This window comes from Podarcis filfolensis (assembly GCF_964270895.1).
Source record: "Podarcis filfolensis genome assembly, chromosome: 17".
Classification (NCBI taxonomy): Eukaryota; Metazoa; Chordata; class Lepidosauria; order Squamata; family Lacertidae; genus Podarcis; species Podarcis filfolensis.
In genome coordinates this window covers 11,600,432-11,623,476 of record NC_139621.1, presented here as the reverse complement: position 1 = coordinate 11,623,476, position 23,045 = coordinate 11,600,432, and the positions used below count along the sequence as shown (strand labels likewise).

At 41.7% G+C, this 23,045-nt stretch overlaps 4 protein-coding genes across 4 annotated transcripts in view; all 4 read right to left on the bottom strand.

Annotated features, from left to right (window-relative positions):
* TMEM52B (transmembrane protein 52B) overlaps positions 1-16,753 on the bottom strand; it is a 38,513-nt gene extending 21,760 nt beyond the window's left edge. The window contains exon 1 of the mRNA XM_083594122.1: positions 14,873-16,753. The gene's annotated coding sequence lies outside the window, so the exon portion shown is untranslated. The remainder of the gene's footprint in view (positions 1-14,872) is intronic.
* Positions 4,504-10,414, bottom strand: LOC310752805 (olfactory receptor 10T2-like). The gene is made up of 3 exons (XM_083593860.1): positions 10,086-10,414; positions 5,874-6,057; positions 4,504-5,647 (listed from the first exon to the last, which is right to left on the bottom strand). Exons 2-3 carry the CDS (start codon positions 5,953-5,955, stop codon positions 4,692-4,694), a joined length of 1,038 nt encoding a protein of 345 aa, XP_083449986.1. The 5' UTR covers positions 5,956-6,057; positions 10,086-10,414; the 3' UTR covers positions 4,504-4,691.
* Positions 12,565-14,882, bottom strand: LOC310752838 (olfactory receptor 10T2-like). Its single transcript, XM_083593930.1, has one exon. The coding sequence runs from the start codon at positions 13,526-13,528 to the stop codon at positions 12,584-12,586; it is 945 nt and encodes a 314-aa protein (XP_083450056.1). The 5' UTR covers positions 13,529-14,882; the 3' UTR covers positions 12,565-12,583.
* A 1,703-nt stretch (positions 16,754-18,456) lies between the features above and the next one.
* LOC310752366 (olfactory receptor 10T2-like) lies at positions 18,457-19,993 on the bottom strand. The gene has a single exon (XM_083592477.1). The coding sequence runs from the start codon at positions 19,911-19,913 to the stop codon at positions 18,969-18,971; it is 945 nt and encodes a 314-aa protein (XP_083448603.1). The 5' UTR covers positions 19,914-19,993; the 3' UTR covers positions 18,457-18,968.
* Between the last annotated feature and the right edge of the window lie 3,052 nt (positions 19,994-23,045).

Here is a 23,045-nt window from a genome sequence, read left to right as displayed (position 1 = left end):
CAGAAGGGAATCTTGGCAAAAACCCCATCTGGAAGGTGAAAACTTGTATTTCCCTCTCGATTCTCAGATTTGTTGGGTGCAGCAGGAGCTTTTGTCAAGCAATTTCTTAAGCCCTATTTGAACATCAGGCTTCAGGGATAGCCGGCTGAAGCCTCCAGAGTGCAGCGGGGGCTCCCACTGCGCTCTGGAGGCTTCAGGTTCCTTTTGCTGAAGCCGGGAAAGCAAGACTTTCCTGGCTTCAGCGAAAGGAACCTGAAGCCTCCGGAGCACAGCGGGAACTTGCGCTGCACTGCGAAGGCTTCATTCAGGGATAGCTGCCTGAAGTGTCCGGAGCACAGCAGGAGGTCCCGCTGTGCTCCGGAGGCTTAGGGTTCCTTTTGCTGAAGCCAGGAGAGCAAGACTCTCCTGGCTTCAGCAGAGAGGGAGAGCTGCTCAGCGCCCCTTCAGCGAAGCAGGAGGAGAAATGGAAGGGGCTCCGTTTCTCCTGCTGCTTCGCTGAAGGGGCGCTGAGCAGAGAGGGGGAGAATTCTTTTTTCTTGTTCTGCCCCTGTAAAACAAGATGCGTCCTATGGTCGGGTGCGTCCTATAGAGCGAAAAATACGGTACATTATTCTGGAATACTAACTGAAGGACAACAACCTCATGAGGACAATCCCCTGCAGCCCCCCTGGGGAAACAGATGCTCTCTTGATCCTGTAACAAATGCGTCGGGGAGGCTGATGGCCCAATTGGCCATGGAAAACGATCTTTGCATCGCGAATGGTAACATCACTCCCTTGTCCTCGCAGCAATTAACGTGCATCACCTCCCGGGGAACCAGTGTTGTCGACTACATTTTATTGACGTCGGAGCTATTCTCAATTTCTACAAAAATGGAAGTGGCTGAATATTTTGGTGGTGACCACCTTCCATTGACTCTATTGTTAAACCTAGTAGAGCCATTTTCAGCCCCCTCAAACTATAGTTCCACGGCACAAAGTCACCCAGTATACAAAACAAAGAAATGGACAAGCCTCAGTTCCTCTCTTGCCCTGGACATACAAAAATCATTTGATATGTCTGCTGTCCCTTCTGACCCAATTTTGCCCGCTGACCAATATCGGAAATTAATTGACGCTTTCTCAACAACTTACATAACCACCACCTCGCCTATCCACCAACGCCTCTTCTCTGAATCACCTTGGTTTGACAAGGAATGTAAAGCCCTAAGAAGGCGAATTAGGAAAATGGTCAGAATCATCAAATTTTCCAACGACCCCCAAACTCGTGCAAAGCTCATAGATATTAAAAGGACATACAGAAACATGATTCATTGCAAGAAACAGCAGCACATCCTAGAGGCTTGGTCCACTCTTCGTTCGGCTGTAGAGAGGCATGACTCCTGCTCCTTTTGGCGCTTAGTTAGACCTTCGGCACCACTCAATTCAGCTACCCAGATTTCCGCTGATGAATGGATTGCCTATTATTCAACCAGTTTCGCTTCTCCAAATCATCTTACAGATCTCCTTCACCCCCCGTCGGACTTCTGTTCCTGTTCTCTTAGTCCCACTTCTTCAATAAACTTTACCTCAACTCGCATCTTCAACATCATAATGTCCATGCGAAGGAATAAGGCCCCCAGCCCAGACATGGTCCTGTTGGACCTTTTCCTGACTGATCCTATTTGGTGGAGCGAACAGCTGACTCCTGTATTCACCGCTATCTCCTCCGCCTTAGACATCCCCGACTCCTGGAGAGAAGCTATAATAGTTCCAATTTTCAAAGGCGGCCAGCCAAACATCCCTAGGAACTATCGCCCCATTAGTTTATTATCTATTCCGGGGAAAATATTTGCTGCTGTTTTACTGGAAGAACTTCTTTCATGGGTCCAGGAGAGGAACATTCTACCGTTAGAACAGATTGGCTTCCGAAAGTCAGCATCAACCATGGACCACTGTCTAACTCTTTATCACCTTGCCAGTAAATACACTGCACCAAGGCAAGGCCACCTATTTGCCGCTTTCATGGACCTGGAGGCCACCTTTGATTCCATCCCTAGGCAGAGATTATGGTCCAAACTTGCCCATCTGGGAATTGATCCGCACCTTCTCTCCCTAATTATTTCCCTTTATTCAAACACCACAGCTTGCATCCGAAGTGGTCCCAACGGCTCCCTTACCACCCCATTTCCAACGGCCAAGGGTGTCCGACAAGGTTGTCTCTTGGCCCCTTTACTGTTTAATCTCTATCTTCATGATGCTATTTCCCCTTTGAAGCTATCAACTAAGTATCCTCCTCACTTAGCAGGTCACCCCGTTGCTTCCCTTTTCTATGCAGATGATGCCGTCATCTTATCCAGAACAGCTGCGGACCTAGCAAATGCAGTTAATGCATTTATCGCCTATTGCAAGGCGGAAGCTCTTAATATTAATTATAAAAAATCGAAAGTCCTTCACTTCACTCGTTCCCACAAACTCAAGCTGGAGCCGCTTAAGATTACAGGTGGCTACTTAGAAAAGGTAAAAGCCTTTAAATATCTAGGCTTAATATTCACTTATAATCTCTCCTGGACCACCCATCTACAATCTGCCTTTTTCGCCGCAACCACGACCTCCAATGCCATTGTCCGATTTTACCACCAGAAGGGCGGCAAACACCTTCCAGCAGCAATTCAAATATTTAATGCCAAAGTTGTTCCTAAACTATTATATGGCTGTGAAGTATGGACTACAGCAATATCAGGTAACTTGGATCGCCCACTTCATATGTTTCTGAGATCTCTTTCCGGTGTTCCGAGATGCGTCTCAGGTGCAGCCCTACGACTTGAGTTCGCCCAGCCCTCAATTGTAAAACGAGCATGGTGTCGAGCCATCTCCTATAGCTCCCACCTACTAGCATCGGATGCTCGAATTAGAGGTGGTTTTTCCAATTTGATTCTAAGAGATATTCATAATTCCCCTTGGAAAACTACAATTAACCTCAAACTCCGCTCTCTTTTTAATCTGAATTGCAAAACTGTTCTTAAATTAGAGTGTATTAGTCCGGCGGCCCTACCTTCAATTAAAAAGAAGCTACAGCAACTTGACTTCTCTAACACAGCTGCCGATGCAAGAGGGCCGTGTTCAGGCCTAGCCCTAGCTATTCCTCCCCCTGAAGGAATCTCTCTATACTGCTTCACAATTTCTTCAGAGGCTAAGCGAAGGGCCTTTACTTGTGCCCGTCTCAACTGTTTTCCTACAGCAGTTCTGTCGGGTCGTTATTCCAGAGTCCCCATCGCAAACAGAACATGCACCTGTAATGACACGGCTCTGGAGACTATGGAACACGTAATGCTCTTCTGTCCTAACTGGTCAGATGAAAGATCTCGGTTTTTAACTCCTCTCATGAACAAGCTTCATCTCCCAATCCAGCCCTGGATAGTGTCCCTTTTTTTGCAGGATTCTGATTGTTGGATTACCAAGATGACAGCTAACTTCCTGCTCAGTGTGATGAAGAGGAAAGCGGCACTAACTTCTTTTTTAACACCACAGCTGCAGTCGATACGGTGCACAATTGAACGAAGTTCCAAGTAGCTTTATTGTACAAGGACAATGGAGCTAGGACAAATCTGAGGAGCTGAAGGACCCCATTAACGATCCTCCTCCAGCCTCAGCAGTTTTTTGTCTTTTTGTTTCTGTACTATTCGGTCACTCGATGTTTTAAATCCTCTGTTGCTTCTGTTATCTCTTTTTTTTTTCTCCCTTTAAGCATTTGCCCAGGACGATATCTACCTTTACCTCCCCACCCCCATTTTATGTTGTTATTTCTATGTATATCATGCTATGGCCACACGGCTAATGCAATAAAATCTATTGATTGAACCTCATGAGGTCCAATGCAGGAAAATCAGGGGGTGAGGGGACCACTCAGACATGGTAGCATTGCAAATTACATATCAGATTACACATCTAATTACGTAATGGTCAAAAAAAATGTTATATAGCCTTACTTTGGACATGGTTCTGAATGCTAAAATAAATGCACACTGAAAAATTGCAATGCTCTATTTTGTGTACAGTATATTGTTATGCCTTTGCCAACACTTTACAGAAAGCAAATGTCAACGACAGACCACATGAAAGCAAAAGAACAGAAATTAAGTGTATTTGGTTAGATGAATCCCAATCTTTGAAAAAGAAACAGATATGCTTTTACATGGTTTCCTCTTTAAAAATAGCAATTAATGGGGACAAGGAAGGGCAGCAAAAGCCACCTCCACAAAGATCAACAGAAACGTACCCCAAACCGACTCCAACTGAAATAAACAGGTATCAGCTATTCACAAGAGCAATTTTGACACTTCAGTCTCAGCATGATATGAGCTTGAAATAGTTATGCGTGAATGTTTGGTAGTGAAAATGGGGCTAGGATTTCAGAGAAAACAACAGTAATCTTTAGAAAAGTATCCTTTGTTGCGGGGCTGAATGATTACATGTTCATTTTTGAGAAAATCCCCACAAACCAATTTATTTTCCAGCATTTTCCTAAACAGAAAATCAAAGTTGTAACTACTAAATCAAGACAACCATTTTCCCAATGAATATTCTATATCCAGAGGAGTAGAAAGATAAGGAACAGCTGCAGAACTATCAGAGATATTCTTCATCCAGAGAGTTATACAAAATTTGTTGTGTTTCATGATTCCAAGGTGACAACTATTTCCCTCTGGATTTTCAGATTCTTTGGGTGCAGGAACTTTTGCCAAGCGATTTCTTAAGCGCTATTTGAACATCTTTGTTTCTCAGGCTGTACACCAAGGGGTTCAACAAGGGAGTTACCATTGTGTAAGAGACAGAAATAAAAGTGTCCTCATCTAGTGTGTATCTGGATTTGGGCCTTAAATAGATAATGGAAGCACAACCAAAGTGCACTACGACCACGATAAGATGGGAGGCACAAGTAGAAAAGGCTTTGCGCTTCCCAGCCATTGTGGGGATTTTCAAGACAGTGTTAACAATTAAAAAGTATGAGAGAAGGATGAACAGGAATGAGCAAAATACAACCAAAACACAAATAACGAAAATGACAATTTCTCCTATGTAGTTTCGGCCACAGGCTAATTCAAGCAAAGGTGCTAAATCGCAAAAAAAGTGCTTAAGTTTATTTGGTCCACAGAAAGGCAAGGTAAATATGATTATAGTCTCTGAGGTGGAAAAAAGAAATCCAGTTGTTGCTGAACAAGCCACCAGTTTGGTGCAGAGACTTTGATTCATCAAAATCTGATAACGTAACGGTTTGCATATGGAGACATATCGGTCATACCCCATCACTGCTAGAAGCATACAATTTGTGCACCCAAAGCCCAGGAAAATGCACATCTGAGTAGCACAGCCAGTGAAGGAAATGGTCTTCTTTTCTCTTAGAAGATTTGCAAGCATATTGGGGATAATGACCAGTGAGTAGCAGATTTCTGAGAAGGAGAGGATGGAGAGGAAGAAGTACATGGGGATGTGGAGACTGCGGTCAAGCCGTATCGCAGTGATGATGATTATATTTGCCATCAAAGTAACCAGGTAAATTAGAGAGAACACCAGAAACAAGGGAATCTGCAGGTCTGGGAAATTGGAAAATCCAGCAAGGATAAATTCTGTGACCACTGTTTGATTTTTTCTTCCCATTGATGCAGCATCTGAAAATAAACATTAAAAGCGTTACTGATTGCAACAGTGCTCGTCAGCTGATGTTTTATACAAAAATACCGGGGGGAAATGCTTGTTCATAAAATTATTTATTATTTTTTGTTATTTATTAAATTTACGTACTACCCTTCAACTGAATATCACAAGCCAGTTTACAACATAAAAACACAAAATGCATAACGTGACTGTAAAAATGCAATAACAATAATAACTTACAAGGAAGCGGGTGTGATGTTGAGCTCTTCCAAGTGACAGCAGTTAGCCACAATATCCTTTTTATGATGTTTTTATTTAGCATGGAACGATGTAAACACTTAGAAATCCCACCTGATATTATCTCCACGGTGTTTCAAAACGTAAAATAATCAACCATCTTATTATCAGTGGGAGTTGTTAAAATCTACAAGTAATGTAAAAATACACATAATTTTATTGGGTGTATTTTTTTTCTAAAACTGTTGACTTCATCTATATTGATACATTTTAGTATGTCTACTTGATTTTCAATTTTTATTTTATCATGATGAATATTACAGTTAGTTTCGGTCTTTCTGATTAAGTGGTTTGTGAATATTGTTTAATAAATAAAACAGCTGGGTTAGCTGCACCAAAGTGACCTCCTCGGGATACAAGTGTGGGCAGTGTATATGGAGGTACATGTCATGTGACAAAGACACGTGAGAGCAGAAGCAGCAAAGCAGGCTGGGAAGTGCTGGGACTGCACAGTCATTTGGGCCTACTAAAGTTATTCAGGCCTAACTGCCAACTGTTGAGTCACCCTGACATGTGACTTAGTAGCCAGTTTCTCTTTTGTGCTCTCTGTAAAATGTGAGAGTCTGTCTGCTTCAGCTATGAACAGTGTTGAATAGTGGGTAGACATAGCAGACGACGCAGCGATTTCTCCAAAGCAGCTCTTTATTTGTAAGCTGGAACAGAACTGAACTGAAGGGTTCAACCAGCCTGCTTATATAAAGCTCCACAGTAACCATTTTCTGTAATTATCCAATCACTGAATGTCACTTTCGATCCCTTATTTGCATATGTGGACCTGAACGATCTACAGTATCCCCCTGCTGGCCCAGGATGAGAACTTCAGTACATAACAAACAGAGTCTGTATGTAATCTCAGTCAAACTGTTTGGAACCATGTTGTTTATGAAGACGTTTATTCTAACTCAGTAAAGCTTTTATTCAATTAAAAACTCTGCATTATTAATTTACGCAGCGCGTCAGTACAAGGAGGGCCCAGACAAGAGACTCCACTGACCACTTGCTGATGTGGTCTAAAGGGAAGCAGGGCAATATGCTGGGTAGCACCTTAGCTGCAGGAGTTGTTGGAAGGAGGGATACAAAGCCCCATTCAACCATCTTAGGGACTCCACTCCTTAAGGCTTTACTCCTTAGCCTTTTCTTTTTCCCAAGATATCCTGCAAAGTAGCAGAGGTTTATGATCAGAGTTTTCTTTCTCGTAGATGGGCTACCTTCCCAGGTTGATGAGCCCCATCTGCCCTCACAATTTATACCCTGCCCATCTGACTGGGTTTCTCCAGCCACTCTGGATGGCTCCCAACAGAGTATTAAAAACACGATAAAACATCAAACATTAAAAACTTCCCTAAACAGGGCTGCCTTCAGATGTCTTTTAAAAGTCAGGTAGTTGTTTATTTCCTTGACATCTGGAGGGAGGGAGGGCGCCACTACCGACTAGGCCCTTTCCCTGGTTCCCTGTAACCTCACTTCTCTCAGTGAGGGAACTGCCAGAAGGCCCTCGGAGACGAACCTCAGTGTCCAGGCTGAACGAAGGGGGTGGAGACGCTCCTTCAGGTATACTGGGCTGAGGCCGTTTAGGGCTTTAAAGGTCAGCACCAACACTATGAATTGTGCTCGGAACCCAATGGTATCTCCAAGCAGGGCTGGGAATTAGCCCAGCCTGAATCCCTCTAAAGAGCTGCTTCTGACAGCCAGTGTAAACCATACTAAGCTAGATGAGCCAATGTGGTTTGAGTCAGTAGAAGACAGCATCCTGTGTTCTCATTTAAATCAACCCTTTGGGACTGTGAGGACTAAAATCTTATTTTATGTTTAGGCAAGGGAGAAACTAGGCTTTATTTCCCATGGGTCAAAGACCCAGTTTGGCACCCCGCACATGCACATTCGCTCTCGCACATACACATAGGTTGGGAGTCTCAATGGCCCCCCTCGGGAGGCTTCACTTGGGAGGAAAACCTGGGTAGCCCTCACCCCCAAACAGTGGCGTAGCGTGGGTTGTCAGCACCCGGGGCAAGGCAAGTAATTTGCGCCCCCTAACCCGTGGATTTGCGCCCCCTAACCCTAACCCTCAGATGTTGCGCCCGGTGCGGCCAGCCCCCCTGCACCCCCCATGCTACGCCACTGCCCCCATAGCTCTGAAGGGGGAGGGTCATAACTCTTTGGTGGAGCACATGCCCCTATGGCATCTTTAGGTGGTGTGGAGAAGGAAAGACTCCTGACTGGAACGACTGAGACGCCTTCAAATGTGTAGTGTGATTTGTTGACTGAGTTTTCAGAAGTAGGCACACCTTAGAAAAGGAGGCCTTCACCTCGGTATAATAATAATAATAATAATAATAATAATAATAATAATAATAATAATTTATTTATACCCCACCCTCCCCAGCCAGAGCCGGGCTCAGGGCAGCTAACAACAGTAAAATTACAATAAAAAAATAATAGGGGAAAAAATTAAAATACAGGTTAAAATGCAATTTAAAATGCAGTATGGCTTCCCTGTATCACATACGCGGCACAACAAGACAACAAGAACCCACTGAAGGCACACAGATCAATATGACCCAGCAATTCCCACACACAGATGCAAACAAATCTCACTGCAGCCAACTAAAGACAACCAGCCACGCCCTGCCCCTCCCAACCTCTCTCACTATTACCAAGGAAAAATATAATAAAATGAATAGAAAGAGAATCTGCCCAAGTAACACAGGCATAAAACCCCACAGACACACTTAAGTATTATCACCCCAACTCCCTCTCCCCCCTTCTTCTTCCCCAACCTTATTCTGTATACAACAAAAATGTTCTATACATGATGTTTTTATATCAAATGTAAAAAAAGACTCTGCAGCTTGGAAAAAAAGAGAGAATTCACGTTCTTTTGCAAAACAAGGAAATATTTAAATATATACCGGTATATATATATATATATATGTGTGTGTATATATAGATAGGCACACCTATGCTTATGCAGCAGAACCAACAGAAACGTTTTGAGTGATAATATTATGTGTTTTATTTTAATTATCTCATATTTATCCGCATTTGATAACTTTTTTACAGCGGGGGTGGAGCAATAATGGGAAGTTGAGGGACCTGCACAGTTCCTTGGGGCTGTCGTTTTCATTTCCCGTGAAGGATCTCAGAGGCTCCTCTGAAATTTAATTGATTGGTTTCCCCCTCATCTGAAAATCTCAGGGCATAAAAATACAAGATAGAAACACAAAATACAGAACAAAAACATAAACAAACAAAAAACACCCCCCTCTCCCACAAACACATTTAAAAGAATATAAGATGTTACTTCAGCCCAAGGCCTCAGTTGACAAGGAACGTTTTTGCTTGGTACCTAGAGGTAGTATAATGAATGCACCAGGCGAGGCTCACTTGGGAGAATAAAGCCCCTTTTATAAAAATTCCTCCTCCTTCTTGGTGCCCGCTTGTGGACCCAGAAATGTGGCCCCTCTTCCTTCAGCCCTTTTCTTGGAAATGCATGCAGGGCACTGCAAGAAAGAGGGAGAGAGGGCAATGTCTTCTGCTCCGAATGTCTCTCACTGTGTATATGTGGTGGGGGGCAGGCAGGGGGCAGAGAGAGTTAAAGGCCAAAGGCCTGGTTATAGAAGAAACTCTATTGCCTGGTGCCTAAAAATATATGATGGTAGTCCCAGTGCAACTATACAGCTGTGAAGCCTATTCTATGTGTGGTAAATTTGTCTGTGAAAGAGTTCGGCATCTTGCCAGGGAGATTGAGAATCTTAAGTTCCTCTTATGCTTTTATCCATTTTTTGTTTTAGATCACTTTTTTCAGATTCATTGCTTTTTTAACATTTCAGTTTAATATTAGTTAAATAAGGGGCTATATTTCCTTTTCAAGGGGGATTCATCATCATAAGTTGGTTTGTGGTGTAGTTTATCTGGGTCTGAGGTAACTTCTGTTTCTGCTTGTCCTACTTTTGTATTGTTAAACTTTAGCCGTATCGATGCTACACATTTAAAGTTCTGTGGTACCATTTTGAATGGTGGGGTTGGGGCTCCCTCAGGGTGAACCCCCCACCCTCCAGCTCTCATTCCCCAGCCCCCAACCCAGGGTGTGGGGGACATCCTTCAAAACCACCATAGCCTCATACTCCTTCCAGTATTGGAGGCAGCCTAGCTTACCTCAGAGGGTTATTGCGAGGATAATTTGGACAGGGATAGCACACCATGTATACCACCTTGAGTTCCTTGGAGGAAAGGTGGGGTGTTCAAGTGAAAATAAGAACAATTTTGACACTTCAGTCTCAGCACTATATGAATTTGAAATAGTTCTGCATGAATGTTTGGTAGTGAAAACGAGGGCTAGGATTTGGGAGAAAACAACAGCAATCTTTAGAAATGTTTCCTTTGTTGCAGGGCTGAATGATTACAGGTTTATTTATGAGAAAATTCCCACAACCCAATTTATTTTCCAGTGATTTACTACAGAGAAAATCAAAGTTGTTTGTAAATGCTAAAGCAAGGCCACATTTTCCCAAATGAATATTCCACATACAAATGTCCATTAAACAGATACAGTATTTGTTGGGTTTCATAATTCATCTTCAATTTTTAAAAAGATGAGAAAAAGCTACAATATTATTTGAGGCGTTCTTTGACCATTATACTATACATATTTGTTGGATTTCATAATTCCTTTTTTCTTTTTTGAGAAATATTTATTAAGATTTTGCAAAAACAAATATACAAAAACACATAATAAAAGAAACAAAAAAATAAGAATAAACACACAGAAAAAATAAGAAAAAAATTAAAAACAATTCTTTTTCATAACTTAAAACTCATTTGCTTGTTTCTTTGACTTCCTCACACCTCCCCTTCTTGTATTCCCATTTAAATAATAAAATCAGCAAATCCTTACCCTCTTTCATTTATCTTATCTCTATAACTTAACATTTTATAACTCAGTATTTTCATCCATTATCAATTCATTTTTGCAAATCCAACATCATTTTAATTATGTTTTTACCTATTTACAGTATACCCTTTTTCCATATTCTTAAAGCATTACAGCTGGAAACCACTTAATTTCTATCCAACATCATTCTAACATTCATTAATTTTACAGTATTTCTGTAGATAGTCTTTAAATTTCTTCCAATCTTCTTCCACCGACTCCTCTCCCTGGTCTCGGATTCTGCCAGTCATTTCTGCCAATCCCATATAGTCCATCACCTTCATCTGCCATTCTTCCAGGGTAGGTAAATCTTGTGTCTTCCAATACTTTGCAATAAGTATCCTTGCTGCTGTTGTAGCGTACATAAAAAAAGTTCTATCCTTCTTTGGCACCAATTGGCCAACAATGCCCAGAAGGAAGGCCCCTGGTTTCTTCAGGAAGGTATATTTAAATACCTTTTTCATTTCATTATATATCGTCTCCCAGAAAGCCTTGATTCTTGGGCACGTCCACCAAAGGTGAAAGAATGTACCTTCAGTTTCTTTACATTTCCAACATTTATTATCGGGCAAATGATATATTTTTGCAAGCTTGACTGGGGTCATGTACCACCTGTATATCATTTTCATAATATTCTCTCTCAAGGCATTACATGCCGTAAATTTCATACCTGTGGTCCACAACTGTTCCCAGTCAGCAAACATAATGTTATGTCCAACATCTTGTGCCCATTTAATCATAGCAGATTTCACCATTTCATCCTGTGTATTCCATTTCAACAGCAAGTTATACATCCTTGACAAAATCTTGGTTTTGGGTTCTAACAGTTCTGTTTCTAATTTTGATTTTTCCACCTGGAAGCCAATTTTCTTGTCCAAATTATATGCCTCCATTATCAATAATGAAGCCAATCTCGCACTTTGTTTTTTAGTTTCTCAAAACTCTGCAGTTTTAATCTATCTCTCTCTTGTTCCAAAATTTCCCAATATTTCGGCCATTTGGCCTCCATATTGAGCTTTTTCTGGGCTTTTGCTTCCATTGGTGACAGCCACCTTGGGGTTTTATTTTCCAATAAATCCTTATATCTTGTCCAAACATTGAACAAAGCTTTCCTGACAATATGGTTCTTAAATGCTTTATGTGCTTTAACCTTGTTGTACCAAAAATATGCATGCCACCCGAAAACATTGTTATACCTTCTAAATCCAAAATGTCTGTGTTCTCAAGAAGTAGCCAGTCTTTCAGCCAGCAAAATGCTGCTGATTCATAGTAAAGTTTAAAGTCTGGCAGGGCAAATCCACCCATTTCCTTTGCATCAGTTAATATCTTAAATTTTATTCTGGGCTTCTTGCCCTGCCAGACAAATCTAGATATATCTTTCTGCCACTTCTTGAAACAATCCATCTTGTCCACAATTTGCAGTGTTTGAAACAAAAACAGCATTCTAGGCAATACATTCATCTTTATAGCTGCAATTCGACCCAACAAGGAAAGCTTCAAATGTGACCAAATTTCTAAATCTTTTTTCACTTCCGTCCAACATTTTTCATAATTATCTTTAAATAAGTTCCCATTTTTTGCTGTCATGTTAATCCCCAAGTATTTCACTTTCTTGACCACATTCAGACCTGTTTCATTCTGAAACCTCTCTCTTTCAATCGGTGTTAAATTTTTCTCTAAAAGGATTTCATAATCCCTCTTCAAAGTGGCTAACACTTAATTGTCACATTCTTTGGGTGCAGGAGCTTTTGCCAAGTGATTTCTTAAGCGCTATTTGAACATCTTTGTTTCTCAGGCTGTACACCAAGGGGTTCAACAAGGGAGTCACCATTGTGTAAGAGACAGAAATAAAAGTAGTCTCATCTAGTGTGTAACTGGATTTGGGCCTTAAGTAGATAATGGAAGCACAACCAAAGTGCACTACGACCACGATAAGATGGGAGGCACAAGTGGAAAAGGCTTTACGCTTCCCAGCCGTTGTGGGTATTTTCAAGACAGTGTTTGCAATTAAAATGTACGAGAGAAGGATGAACAGGAATGAACAAATTACAACCAAAAAAGAAATAATGGTAATGACAATTTCCCCGATGTAGTTTCGGCCACAGGCTAATTCAAGCAAAGGTGATAAATCACAAAAGAAGTGCTTAAGTTTATTTGGTCCACAGAAAGGCAAGGTAAATATGATTATAGTCTCTGAGGTGGAAAAAAGAAATCCAGTTGTTGCTGAACAAGCCACCAGTTTGGTGCAGAGTCTTTGATTCATCAGAATCTGATAACGTAAAGGTTTGCATATGGAGACATATCGGTCATACCCCATCACTGCTAGAAGCATACAATTTGTACACCCAAAGCCCAGGAAAAGGAACATCTGAGTAACACAGCCAATGAAGGAAATGGTCTTCATTTCTCTTAGAAGATTTGCAAGCATATTGGGGATAATGACCAGTGAGTAGCAGATTTCTGAGAAGGAGAGGATGGAGAGGAAGAAGTACATGGGGATGTGGAGGCTGCGGTTAAGCCGTATCGTAGTGATGATGATTATATTTCCCATCAAAGTTACCAGGTACATAAGAGAGAACACCAGAAACAACATAACCTGCAGGTCTGGGAAATTGGAAAACCCAACAAGGATAAATTCTGTCACTATTGTTTGATTTTTTCTTCCCATTGATGTAGAATCTGAAAATGAACTTTAAAGATGTTACAGATTTCAACAGTGCTCGTCCGCTGATGCTTTATACAAAAATACTTTGGGACAGGCTTGTTCATAAAATGATTATTTATTTTTTGCTCTTTATTAAATTTATGTACTGCCCTTCAGCTGACTATCACAGGCCACTTTACAACACAAAATGCATAATGTGACAGTAAAAATGCAATAGCAATAACAAACCATTTGATGTGCCTTAAACAGCACGCTATGCAGCTGCCTGAGAAAAGGCCGCCTCCATTTGCCCAATGGTAGAACCGGCCTCAGTAGACCGAACCTAGCACAACAGTTGTGCAACCAGCAAAATAATTGTGTCACCCCTTAGACCTTTTATGACATTCACTTTACCAACACGTCTACACTGCAGAGTTGAATGTCTGATATCTCCCTTTCGAGGAATCCTGGGAATGTCTGCTCCCAACTTAGTGAGGCAATAGAGCCAGTTTACAAAACTGTATTTTCCATCAAACTAAAATTTTAGCAATCAAACAACATCTTGGCATAGCTCATCACCATAGATTACAATTCTGTATTCTTATAATTGATGTAATTCCACTGTGAATGAATGTCTGGCTACAGCCCACAAACTGATGAAGGAGCACAGAGGCAAGTGAGCTGAAGAGTTTGAGGCTTCACAATATTCCTGTCAATGGAAAAATTAACAGCATCACAAGGCATAACTCTGAACACCACTAGAATATTTTATTGAGGAGCATGCCTATCTTACCCTGCCTTGTAAATAGTCATGCAGTCAGTGTCTATTCCAAATTGTAGCACCTCTGCAGCGTCTCAGGTTGCAGTCTTCACTAGTCCTGCTAAGCTACCTCATACCCCTTCAGGAAAATATTGGATCTGGAGCGTTGTGCATGAAAAACAGTAACTCTGCCATTGAGTATGAATCTTGTGGCCAAGATAAAAAAGAGTCAGGTGCTTTGAAATTGTTCTTATTTACCTTTAAAGTGGCATAGACAAGAGCATGGGTAGGCAGACTAAGGCCCAGGGGCCAGATCCAGCCCAATCGCCTTCTAAATCCGGCCCTTGGACAGTCTGGGAATCAGCATGTTTTTACAGGAGCAGAATGTGTGCTTTTATTTAAAATGCATCTCTGGATTATATGTGCGGCATAGGAATTCGTTCATTCCCCCCACCCAAAAAATATAGTCCGGCCCACCACAAGGTCTGATGGACAGTGGACTGGCCCCCTGCTGAAAATGATTGCTGATCCCTGGACAAGAGCATCTGAAGGGCTGAATGAATGAATTCAAAACAAAGCTTCAGTACCTCAAACAACAATAGACTTACAAGGAAGCACGATGGATGTTGAGCTCTTCCAAATGACAGCAATTTGCCACAATATCCTTTTTATGATGTTTCTACTGAGCATGGAACAATGTAAACATGATTATAAATCCCACCAGATATTATCTCCACGGTATTTCAAAACATAAAATAAACCAACCATCTTATTATCAATGGGAGTTGTTAAAATCTACAAGAAATAATTAACAATACATGTAATTTTATTAGGTGCATTTTTTCCTAAAACTCTTTACTTCATCTCTATATCAATACATTTTAGTATGTCTACTTGATTTCCATTTTTTCTTTTATCATGATGAATATTACAGATTGTTTCGGTCTTTCTGATTAAGTGGTTTGTGAATATTGTTTAATAGATGAAAATAGCGTACAGGACAAATAGCTCTGGGGTAAGCCACACCCATCGTCAAAAAGGCAGGGAAAGTTCCATCTCATGAAACCTAACATCTCACAAGGGTACTGAAGACTTCAGGGTTCAAGGAGATGAGCGTAAACTGACTATTTTCACAGACTATATATTACTGATGCTCCACAATCCAAGCTAAGTCCCTTTTCCTTTGCAGAGGGTACTAAATAATTTCATGGCAGTATCTGCATTCTCAGTGACTTCTGGACCCAGGTGTTCAATCTAATTCCAATTATTGTGGGTCAACCCTTGGCAATGGATCCAGATTTGGCATTACTTTCTTTAGAAAGCAATACAACCCAACCATTGACCACTATCCTCTTGTATTTATGTTCTAAGCGGCAGCTAAAATCTCCATTGCTAGTCACTGGAAATCCAGTTCCCCATCCCGTGATCATTGGTTAAGGAAGGTTATGGGACATTGCGCTTTCTGAACATCTAACATGTCAGAGAGGGCTTAGCGGCAGGGAGACGAAAACAGACTGTTTCTATTCCATTTGGTAGCTCTTTCTATCCTTTGGCAATGCTGAGCCAAACAAGCATCAACCGTCCCATAGCCCAAATAAACATATGGAGAAGTTTTGTCACTCACAGTTGATATTATGTGGTAAACAACTGTCTTGGGCATCTATGTTTTGAGCAGCATTGCATGAATGGTTCTTTTTTCCCATTGTTGTTGTTGGAACCATAGAATCTTAGAGTTGAAAAGGACCCAACTTCACCGTCGGCTGTGGTGAGGAGTGCAAGGCCTGCTCCCTTACAAAGCCTTAGCTGGCCTAGGGGGCAAGGCCCAGGCCCTCACACTTCCAGCTATAGACTCCTCTGGCAGAAACTGCCTTCTTGGCTATTGAAGCCACTATTGGTCTCATCAGCTCAATCCACCAGAACCTGTCTTCGCGTACAGGGGAAGTCCTCCTTGACACACAAAGACACAAACACACACACCAATTAATCCAGTAACTTCTTTCAATACTGCCTGCCATTCCCATTCTCCCCAGATAACAACATGCTTGCTCTGCTCAGACTGAAGTGAGGAAAAGTTGCTGAAAAATGGACACCATTCAGACCATTCCCTCCCAACCACACCACACAGTAGAGTTGCAGCCAACCCTCTTCCACACTACTGAATCAGGTTGGACCTTTCTTCAGATATTTCATATTTTTGAGAGAAGGAAAATCAGCCTGGCAGCTACATTGTTCTGGAATACTAACTGAAGGACAAAGCCACTTCCGACCTCAGGAGGAGGTGGTGGTGTGTGCTTCACGCCCCCAACACGCGTGCGGAGGCTGGCTTCCAGCACCGCGCGATCAGGGGAATCCTTGGGCGGCGTCATCCCCTGGCCAGCCAATCGGCTGGCTCAGGGGGTGTGGCTTGCCTCATTGAAGGCAAGCACGGCCCGGGATCTCCCTCTCGTCACAACGTCTTTGGTTTTGGAGGTTAGGCATTGGTAGCGGTATTGTTATGTAGATGTGCTGGGGGGGAGGAGCGCCATCACCTCCTCCAAAATATCGAAGGGTAGTCCGGTGAAGGATTCCAGGGGGCGTGGCCTTGTCTGAAGCCTGTGGAGGTCAGGGCCTAAAGCGCCCCCCCGAGCGGTGACCCCGGGGGAGTCCCTTGTTGATGTGCCTTGTTGAGGCGGGAGCTCACCACGCAACAACCTCATGTGGTCCAGTGCAAGAAAATCAGGGGGTGAGGGGACCACTCAGACATGATAGCACTGCAAATTACTTATCCAATTGCATATCTAATTATGTAATGGACATATAATATGATATAGCCTTTCTTTGGGCATGGTTTTGAAAGTAATTAAAGTGTCAGGTTTAAATTTTATATATATATATATATATATATATATATATATATATATATAAATAGCAATACTCCATTTTGTGTACAATGTATTATTACATTCTTGCCAACACTTTACAGAAAGCAAATGTCAGAACAAATAACATGAAAGCAAAAGAGCAGAAATTAAGTGTGTTTGGTTACAAGAATTCCAACATTGAAAAAGCAGACTCCAAATGTTTTGTGTCACTTGGAAGGCAGGAATTCTGTATTGATTAGCTATGAATATTTGTATGTGATGCCAGTAAAAGGTTTGATGATGATGAAAAAGCAGATTCCCTCCTTAAAAAATACCATCACTAGGGACAAGGAAGGGCAGAAAAAGCCACATCCACAAAGATAAACAGATACGTACCTCAAACTGACCCCAAAAGAAATATACAGGTACCAGCCAGGTACCTGGGCAGGGGGAGAATTCATGCCGCTGCCTGGGAGAGGCTGCGCGCTGCGATCCCATAAGCCAGGACAACAAGCTGCGATCCCTCTTGCTGTCCTGGCTTCTGGGATTCAGAATAATTTTTTTCTTGTTTTCCTTCTCCAAAAACTAGGTGCGTCTTATGGTCTGGTGTGTCTTATAGAGCGAAAAATACGGTACTTAATTCGTTCCGGAGGTCGGTTCTTAACCTGAAACTGTTCTTCTTTTTTTAATAATTTTTTTATTCAAAGTTATAACAAAACATATTTTCCAAAAACATATCCTTATTTTCCCCCCATTTTTCCTCCCCCTCCTCCCCCCCATAAAACCCATCCCCCCACCCCACCCCCCGACTTCCCTCAGTTCCAGTCTTTGGTTTCTCCAATAATGCTATTTTCTGCATGTTACAGAGTTGTATAGATCCTCCAACTGTTTAGCCAATTATAATCAGTAAAAAAATTGTGAATGTTTATTCAAAACCTGCCAAGGAGTCTAGTTCGCTTTGTTGCATCTTCAAATACTTTGTGAAAGGTTCCCATTCATCCTTAAAGTCACAGTTATCCTTATTTCGTAGTTTATATGTCAATTTTGCCAGTTCTGCATAGTCCATCAATTTTTCTTGCCATGATTCTTTAGTTGGGATTTCTTCAGTCTTCCATCCTTGTGCTACCAAAACTCTCACAGCCGTTGTCACATACATTAAGATGTTTTTCAACTTTTTTGGCAGGTCTTTCCCTACAATCCCCAACAAAAATGCCTCGGGTTTTTTAATAAATGTTAAATGGAACATTAACCTGAAACTGTTCTTAACCTGAAGCACCACTTTAGCTAATGGGGCCTCCTGCTGCTGCTGCGCCGCCGGAGCATGATTTCACTTCTCATCCTGAAGCAAAGTTCTTAACCCAGGGTACTATTTCTGGGTCAGCGGAGTCTGTAACCTGAAGCGTCTGTAACCTGAAGCATATGTAACCTGAGGTACCACTGCATACGGGTACCAGCCATTCAACAAGAACAATTTTGACACTTCAGTCTCAGCACTATATGAACTTGAAATAGTTCTGCCTGAATGTTTGGTAGTGAAAATGAGGGCTAGAATTTGGGAGAAAACAAGAGTAATCTTTAGAAAAGTTTCCTTTGTTGCAGGGCTGAATGATTACAGGTTCATTTATGAGAAAATTCCCACAACCCAATTTATTTTCCAGTGATTTACTAAAGAGAAAATCAAAGTTGTTTGTAAATGCTAAAGCAAGGCCACATTTTTCCAAATGAATATTCCACATACAAATGAATTTTTAAAAAGATGAGAAAAAGCTACAATACTATTTGAGGCGTTCTTTGTCCATTAAACTACAGATACAGTATTTGTTGGGTTTAATAATTCCTCTTCAAAGTGGATTACGCTTAATTTTCACGTTCTTTGGATGCAGGAGCTTTTGCCAAGCGATTTCTTAAGCGCTGTTTGAACATCTTTGTTTCTCAGGCTGTACACCAAGGGGTTCAACAAGGGAGTCACCATTGTGTAAGAGACAGAAATAAATGTCGTCTCATCTAGTGTGTAACTGGATTTGGGCCCTAAATAGATAATGCCAGCACACCCAAAATGCACCACGACCACGATAAGATGGGAGGCACAAGTGGAAAAGGCTTTTCGTTTCCCAGCCGTTGTGGGGATTTTCAAGACGGTGTTTGCAATTAAAATGTACGAGAGAAGGATGAAGAAGAATGAAGAAATCACAACCAAAACACAAATAATGAAAATGACAATTTCACCTATGTAGTTTCGGCCGCAGGCTAATTCAAGCAAAGGTGCTAAATCGCAAAAGAAGTGCTTAACTTTATTTGGTCCACAGAAAGGCAAGGTAAATATGATAATGGTCTCTGATATAGAAAAAATAAATGCAAGTGATATTGAACAAGCCACCAGCTTGGTGCAGAGTCTTTGATTCATCAAAATCTGATAACGTAACGGTTTGCATATAGAGACATATCGGTCATACCCCATTACTGCTAGAAGCATACAATTTGTGCCTGCCAAGCCCAGGAAAATGCACATCTGAGTAGCACAGCCAATGAAGGAAATTTTCTTCTTCTCTCTTAGAAGATTTGCAAGCATATTGGGGATAATGACCAGTGAGTAGCAGATTTCTGAGAAGGAGAGGATGGAGAGGAAGAAGTACATGGGGATGTGGAGACTGCGGTTAAGCCGTATCGTAGTGATGATGATTATATTTGCCATCAAAGTAACCAGGTAAATTAGAGAGAACACCAGAAACAATGGAATCTTCAGGTCTGGGAAATTGGAAAACCCAGCAAGGATAAATTCTGTCAGCACTGTTTGATTTTCTCTTCCCATTGTTGCTGCATCTGAAAATAAACTTTAGAGGTGTTACAGATTGCAACAGTGCTCATCAGCTGATGTTTTATACAAAAATACTTGGGGAGAGGCTTGTTCATAAAATGATTATTTTTTTTGTTCTTTATTAAATTCAGCTGACTATCACAGGCCACTTTACAACATAAAAACACAAAATGCATAATGTGACCGTAAAAATGCAATAGCAATAAAAACCATTTGATGTGCCTTAAACATCACTTAAACAGGTTTAAGGATTTAGATTTGGTGGACAGAGTGCCTGAAGAACTATGGATGGAGGCTCGCAACATTATACAGGTGGCAGCAACGAAAACCATCCCAATGAAAAGGAAATGCAAGAAAGCAAAGTGGCTGTCCAATGAGGCCTTACAAATAGCGGGGGGGAGAAGGCAAGCAAAATGCGAGGGAGATAGTGAAAGATACTGGAAATTGAATGCAGATTTCCAAAAAATAGCAAGGAGAGACAAGAAGGCCTTCTTAAATGAGCAATGCAAAGAAATAAAGGAAAACAACAGAATGGGAAGAACCAGAAATCTGTTCAAGAAAATTGGAGATATTTCGTACAAAGATTACCATAATAAAGGACAAAAGTGGAAAGGACCTAACAGAAGCAGAAGACATCAAGAAGAGGTGGCAAATACACGGAGGAATTATACCAGAAAGATATGGATGGTTCGTACACCCCAGGTAGTGTGGTTGCTGACCTTGAGTCAGACATCCTGGAGAGTGAAGCCAAATGGGCCTTAGAAAGCACTGCTAATAACAAGGCCAGTGGAAGTGATGGTATTCCAGCTGAACTATTTAAAATTTTAAAAGATGATGCTGTTAAAGTGCTACACTCAATATGCCAGCAAGTTTGGAAAACTCAGCAGTGGCCAGAGGATTGGAGAAGATCAGTCTACATCCCAATCCCAAAGAAGGGCAGTGCCAAAGAATGCTCCAACTACCGCACAATTGCACTCATTTCACATGCTAGCAAGGTTACGCTTAAAATTCTACAAGGAAGACTCAAGCAGTATGTGGACCGAGAACTTCCAGAAGTGCAAGGTGGATTTAGAAGAGGCAGAGGAACCAGAGACCAAATTGCAAACATGCACTGGATTATGGAGAAAGCTAGAGAGTTCCAGAAAGACACCTACTTCTGTTTCATTGACTATGCAAAAGCCTTTGACTGTGTCAACCACAGCAAACTATGGCAAGTTCTTAAAGAAATGGGAGTGCCTGATCACCTCATCTGTCTCCTGAGAAATCTCTATGTGGGACAAGAAGCTACAGTTAGAACTGGATATGGAACAACTGGTTGGTTCAAAATTGGGAAAGGAGTACGACAAGGCTGTATATTGTCTCCCTGCTTATTTAACTTATATGCAGAATTCATCATGCAAAAGGCTGGGCTGGATGAATCCCTAGCCGGAATTAAGATTGCCGGAAGAAATATCAACAACCTCAGATATGCACATGACACAACCTTGGTGGCAGAAAGTGAGGAGGAATTAAAGAACCTTTTAATGAGGGTGAAAGAGGAGAGCGCAAAATATGGTCTGAAGCTCAACATCAAAAAAACGAAGATCATGGCCACTGGTCCCATCACCTCCTGGCAAATCGAAGGGAAAGAAATGCAGTGAGAGATTTTACTTTCTTGGGCTCCATAATCACTGCAGATGGTGACAGCAGCCACAAAATTAAAAGACGCCTGCTTCTTGGGAGAAAAGCAATGACAAACCTAGACAGCATCTTAAAAAACAGAGGCATCACCTTGCCAACAAAGGTCCGTATTGCAAAAGCTATGGTTTTCCCAGTAGTGATGTATGGAAGTGAGAGCTGGACCATAAAGAAGGCTGATCGCCGAAGAATTGATGCTTTTGAATTATGGTGCTGGAGGAGACTCTTGAGAGTCCCATGGACTGCAAGAAGATCACACCTATGCATTCTGAAGGAAATCAGCCCTGAGTGCTCACTGGAAGGACAGATCCTGAAGCTGAGGCTCCAATACTTTGGCCACCTCATGAGAAGAGAAGACTCCCTGGAAAAGACCCTGATGTTGAGAAAGATGGAGGGCACAAGGAGAAGGGGACGACAGAGGACGAGATGGTTGGACAGTGTTCTCGAAGCTACCAGGATGAGTTTGACTAAACTGCAGGAGGCAGTGGAAGACAGGAGTGTCTGGCATGCTCTGGTCCATGGGGTCACGAAGAGTCGGACACGACTAAACGACTAAACAACAACAACAACAAACATCACTCCATGCAGCTGCCTGAGAAAAAGCCGCCTCTATTTGCCCAACGGTAGAACCGGCCTCAGTAGACAGAGCCTAGCACAACAGTTGTGCAACCAAGAAAATAATCGTGTCACCCTACAGACATATTATTAAATTCACTTGACCAATAAGTCTACACTGCAGAGTTGAATGTCTGATATCTCACTTTCGAGGAATCCTGGGAATGTCTGCTCCCAAGTTAGTGAGTCACTAGTGCCAGTTTACAAAACTGCATTTTCCATAGAACTAAAATGTTAGCAATCAGACAACATCTTGGCATGGTTCATCACCATAGATTAAAATTCTGTATTCTTTTAATTGATGTAATTCCACTGTGAATGAATGTCTGGCTACAGCCCACAAACTGATGAAGGAGCACAGAGGCAAGTGAGCTGAAGAGTTTGAGGCTTCACAATGTTCCTGTCAGTTGAAAAATTAACAGCATCAGAAGGCATAACTCTGAACACCACTAGAATATTTTATTGAGGAGCATGCCTATCTTACCCTGCCTTTTAAAGAGTCATACAATTGGTGTCTATTCCAAATTGTAGCAGCTCTCCAGGGTCTCAGGTTGATGTCTTCACTAGTCCTGCTAAGCTACCTCATACCCTTTTGGAAAAATAGTGGATCTGGGGCCTTCTGCATGAAAAGTAGTAAATCTGCCATTGAGTATGAATCTTGTTCCCAAGATAAAAAAGAGTCAGGGGCTTTGAAATTGTTATTTCTCTTTATAGTAGCAAAGACAAGAGCATCTGAAGGGCTGAATGAATGAATTCAAACCAAAGCTGCAGAACCTCAAACCACAATAGACTTACAAGGAAGCACGATGGATGTTGAGCTCTTCCAAATGACAG

Excerpts from the sequence above, each read along its gene's own strand:
- LOC310752805 (XM_083593860.1), bottom strand. The coding sequence starts at position 5,955 with ATGCTAAATAAAAACATCATAAAAAGGATATTGTGGCTAACTGCTGTC. Across the intron at positions 5,648-5,873 it reads AACATCACACCCGCTTCCTT|ATGCTGCATCAATGGGAAGA; the intron begins GTAAGTTATTAT and ends GTTTATTTTCAG.
- LOC310752838 (XM_083593930.1), bottom strand. The coding sequence starts at position 13,528 with ATGGGAAGAAAAAATCAAACAATAGTGACAGAATTTATCCTTGTTGGG.
- LOC310752366 (XM_083592477.1), bottom strand. The coding sequence starts at position 19,913 with ATGGGAAGAGAAAATCAAACAGTGCTGACAGAATTTATCCTTGCTGGG.